This window comes from Solanum pennellii, chromosome 10 (assembly GCF_001406875.1).
Source record: "Solanum pennellii chromosome 10, SPENNV200".
Classification (NCBI taxonomy): Eukaryota; Viridiplantae; Streptophyta; class Magnoliopsida; order Solanales; family Solanaceae; genus Solanum; species Solanum pennellii.
The window spans coordinates 77,200,829-77,205,491 of NC_028646.1; the positions used below are offsets into that span (position 1 = coordinate 77,200,829).

Below are 4,663 nucleotides of genomic sequence, written 5' to 3' on the forward strand. Positions count from 1 at the left end.
CTTTGTATACTAAACATCTTTTGTGTAGTTTAATTGCTTGGGAGGCTATTTTAACTTTTAAAGAAGTGCTAACATGACCAACTTATTTAAGATTGGAAATGAGCTTTATAAAAAGCTTTCTGCAATGAAAACTACATCTTCATGTGGTATGAATAGATGATCAGCAGTCAGCAGGAGCTGACAAAATGCTTGAATTTCGCGTCTACAAGAGGCTTCTGGTTGTCTCTTGTTGTTGTTCAAATATCATCTTCAATTGCTTCACTTGCTCTTCGATCCTCAATTGTAACATTCGTTGATACTAACAACAGAAAGACGATAGGATTCAGAAAGACTATCTTGATATTGTTTCTAGCTAGTAACATTTTCAGTTGCAAGCAAGCTAGAAGTGTCTACATTAATATCTTTTCATGGCTATATGTACCTCTAGTTGCTCGTGAAGACGCCTCTGGACTTCTAGCTTCATATGTAGTGATTCTTTGATTTGCATTCCACTGAAAAAAGAATCTTGATTAAAGTGATAATCCAGCTAAAGTAATCAAGAAAATTGGTTAAGACAGTTGCAAATTAAAGAACATACGGCTTGCTGTTGATCTGTGTCACATTATTCGGGCTGTCCATTTTTCAGATTTTAACTATAGTTGTGCAATGTCCTTGTACTGCTCTTTTGTTAATGTAGTATAGAGTAGTGTGGATGCTAAAATCCTGCCATCACAAGGCAGATTTATTGGAGGAAAACAATGTATATTTCCTTTTCAAGTTGGAAATGCTTAAGAAGTGAGATCAAAATGTTGTTTTCAATCTTCTGAGGTTCCAAAGATTTCAATAGATTTTATAATTAGAATTGTGTAAGGCAATAGTCTCTCCTTGTGTTCTTCATCATGTTGTTGCTTCTGTATTTTTGTTTTCTTATGCAGACGGACAAAGGTACAACACAAGGATCCAATATAGACCAAAGGATGAAAAATCGCTTGCTACTAGAAATTCTGGCTGTAGAAGGTATGTTGTTGCATACAATGCTCTCACAATATGGTATAACTCGAATAAAATGATGTGAAGAATAAGGTAAAGATAAACTTTGAACTTCAGACTCGGAGGTCTGAACTAAAGATATTTTGATCTGAAGTTAGGCTTAACTAGTTTCCAACTTTCAGAACTTATAAGTCATTTCAGTAAACGTTAAAGCTGGAAGCTCGAAGTTCTCATGATATACGATTGTGTCACACTTGAGGGAAAACTACAGAGAAGCAAAGACAAAATTTAGTGTATATAAGCATATTACAACTTACAAGATCGCCTTATTAAATAACTATATTAGTCAAATTTCTCCTTATGCACACCAGAGCACCATTGAACATGTAGCATGAATGAAGTACTTTAAGTTTTTACATGATATTTATGTCTGCACTTTGTACTATACATTTTTTTTCTTCGTGTAGTTTGCTTGGGAGGCAGATTAGCTCTACAGAAATGCTAACGTCGACTCTCTTTCAAAAACTAGATGAAAAAATGTCAAACTACTTTGTTTACATATCATTGTAACTTATATTAGATTGGAAATGAGTATTATTGAAGCTTTCTGCAGCAAAAACTTCATCTTCGTGCGGGGTGAACTGATCAGCAGGAGACGAAATGCTTGAATTTCGCGTCTCCAAGAGACTCCTAGTTGTTTGTTGTTGTTGTTCAAATATCTTCTTCAACTGCTCCCCTTGTTCTTCGATCCTCAATTGTAACTTCCGCTGAATCTAACAACAGAAAGGACAATAAGATTTAGAAAGTTTTCATTGATACTGTTTCAGCTCTAAGCATGCCTACAAGTGTTTTAAATTTTTATCTTTTCATGTACTAAATGTACCTCTAGTTGCTCGTGAAGGCGTCTCTGGACTTCTAGTTGCATATGCAGTGCTTCTTTGATTTGCATTCCACTGAAAATAAATCTGGATTAAGGTAACTTTCCAGCTAAAATAGTCACAATAATTAGTTAAGCTAATTGCAAAGAACATACGTTTTGCTGTCGATCTGTGTCACATTATTCGGGCAGTCTGTTTTTCCTGATCTCCCTGCATCATAGGAAGGAGGGAACTCTCATTTTCAGAAAGATATGGAAACTTTAAGATTAAGTACTTAGCATGTAATGGCAGATTTTCGAGTATATCTCAGAGAGCATTTTTCCACAAGCAGAGTTAAAATTAAGTTGTAGTTGCTGTAAATATCAAATTTAAACAACAACAACTATGCCTCAGTCTCAAACAAGTTGGGGTACCCTATACGAATCCTCCACTAGTTCATTTTATATCATCATCATACGAATTAAAATTAAAGTGAAATGTCTAAGAAGTAAGATGAAAATGTTCTTTCAATCTTCTGAGATTTTAAAGACTTCAACAGATTCACTATTAGCATATCTGTGTAAGGAGATAGTGTCTTCTTGTGTTCTTATATCATGTTGGATCCACTTGTTGCATAAATAACAAAAAATGAAAAGCAGAGAAGATATTTCGAAGAAGGTCTAGAATATGGTTAGTGAGGATTCATACATCGGACTCCAACTTGTTTGGGATTGAGGTGTAGTAGTTGTTAGCCAAGACGTGGATACTTCTATGTGGTTGAATTACCTTGTTAAGGACCTCCTATATGGAGAAACATATATTCCCTTTTTTCTCAGAAATTAACACACAAAAGCATAAAACAAGCAGCAGAATATAGTACTGATGCTTGCATAATGAAGAGAGTCTTGGACCAACGATTAAGTTATCTCAGTCTGAACTACAAGTCACGGCTTCAAGATGTGGATGATTTTGTTTTGTCATTCATATTAAACATGAAGCTTATTTCGGATAATACATACCTTCTGTCGATTCTGGGATGAACTTTGCATTTCGATATTTCTAGTCAAAACAAGAAAAGAACATTTGCTTCAGAATTTAGTCTAAATACAACAAGGTTGTTCCAAGAAAGTATTAATTCCTTATTAACAAGTACCTGTAAATGACTTTTTACATGAAAAATTGTTAAGCCTTCTGAATCCATCAGCTTTAGTATTGCCTTTGGCGTCGCCTCTGGCAAATGAAGTGAAGAACAATTAATCCATAGCCAAAATGATCACCTCCAAAGAAACAAAAGCTAAAAAATGTGTAAATTTACTTACTGTCAGCTCCTCCAAGACGATTTACACACTCAACGAATCGATCATGAAGATCCTGAGTCCATCTGATTCGTGCCTTACTCGATAAAGATCCTCCAGAACATCCAGAGTTGTTAAAACTATTTGCTGATTGACTTCCAGATTGTTGCCTTATATGTACCAAGTTAAAACCACATGTATTATTTGAGACCTGTAGGAGCATAACTCGAGTCAGATAAAACTTGAAAAACAATACTACAGTCAGACCTCTCTACAACGGCCAAGTTTTCTTTGGAACAAACTTTCATATTACGTAATACTAGATGGTTCTAAATAACAACAACTCGTTATAGCAACTAAAACATATCAGGACAAACAACACTGTTATAGAGAGGTTTGATTGTGTTATGTAGACAACAATCAATTGAAAGTACTGAAATTCAATTACTTGAAAAAAATACTACAGTCAGACCTCTCTATACTAGCCAAGTTTTTTTGGAACAAACTTTCATGTTACGTTATATTAGATGTTCTCGATAACAACATCTAGCTATAGCAGCCAAAACATATCAGGAAAAACAAAATCGTTACAGAGAGATTTGACTGTGTTATGTAAACAAGAATCAAGTACTTACACCATAGTCTTGATTTCCTTGAAAAGGGATTGAAGCAGGCTGCCTATTTGAAGAGTCAATTTCTCTAAACAACTTACTCTTAAGCAGCAAAATTCTCTCTTTCTCTGATAGATTACTAAAAGGATTTCCATATAGTCCTTCAGTACTTAATGGTTGACTACTTGAAAACTGTGATCTGATGAATGATGGCATTGAAATCTTAGGAAAATCGGTGTCAACTCGTGCTGATGAATCTGCTAAGAATCCATGTCCACATTGCTGAGTAAACGAGGTAGTTTGAGGATCAAGATTCTTGGACAGTTGAGTACAACTATTATTGTTGTCTTGGTATTCATATTGTGTTAATCCAAGGTACCTCTCTGTAGCAAAAAAAGCAGAAGGTGATGATCCTATTCGACTTATAATCGTTCTCGATGATGATGAATCAGTACTAGGCCAAAAATTCTGTTGCTGCTGCTGTTGACAACCATTTTCAGCAGAGTTTTCAGGCTGGAAACAAAATCCCATCTGTGGGAACTCTAAGTTGCAATCACTTGCTAACTCATAGTTCTGAATACTCATTTTTTCGCCAAAACGACTGGTCAAGATCAAGATCAAGAAAGTTGCAACTTCTATCAAAATATACAAACAAGGTTGATTCTGTTTTAATCTTTTCAACAAACAAACTGCATTTCTTGAATGAATATCTTAATTAAAAAGCGCGAAAATCAAGAAACTAAAAGGATGAAGATTCTTGAAAATTAAAAATTGAATCTTTTGCTCCTAATTTCTTCTTCTTCTTCTTTTTGTTATATGCTGAATGAGTACTCCATACACATGATATAAAGAATATGAATATGTCAACATGTAAGTGCCAAATGCCAACTATTTTAAATATTCTGTAATGTAGATAAGGAATGAACAAATG

The 4,663-nt window shown here is 34.6% G+C and overlaps 1 protein-coding gene across 1 annotated transcript; it reads right to left on the reverse strand.

Moving 5' to 3' along the window:
* Nucleotides 1-1,242: 1,242 nt before the first annotated feature.
* On the reverse strand, nt 1,243-4,663 carry LOC107032497 (myb family transcription factor PHL5). The gene is made up of 7 exons (XM_015234102.2): nt 3,757-4,663; nt 3,146-3,332; nt 2,980-3,056; nt 2,846-2,885; nt 2,003-2,057; nt 1,853-1,922; nt 1,243-1,742 (listed from the first exon to the last, which is right to left on the reverse strand). The coding sequence occupies exons 1-7, from the start codon at nt 4,315-4,317 to the stop codon at nt 1,524-1,526; spliced, it is 1,209 nt and encodes a 402-aa protein (XP_015089588.1). The 5' UTR covers nt 4,318-4,663; the 3' UTR covers nt 1,243-1,523.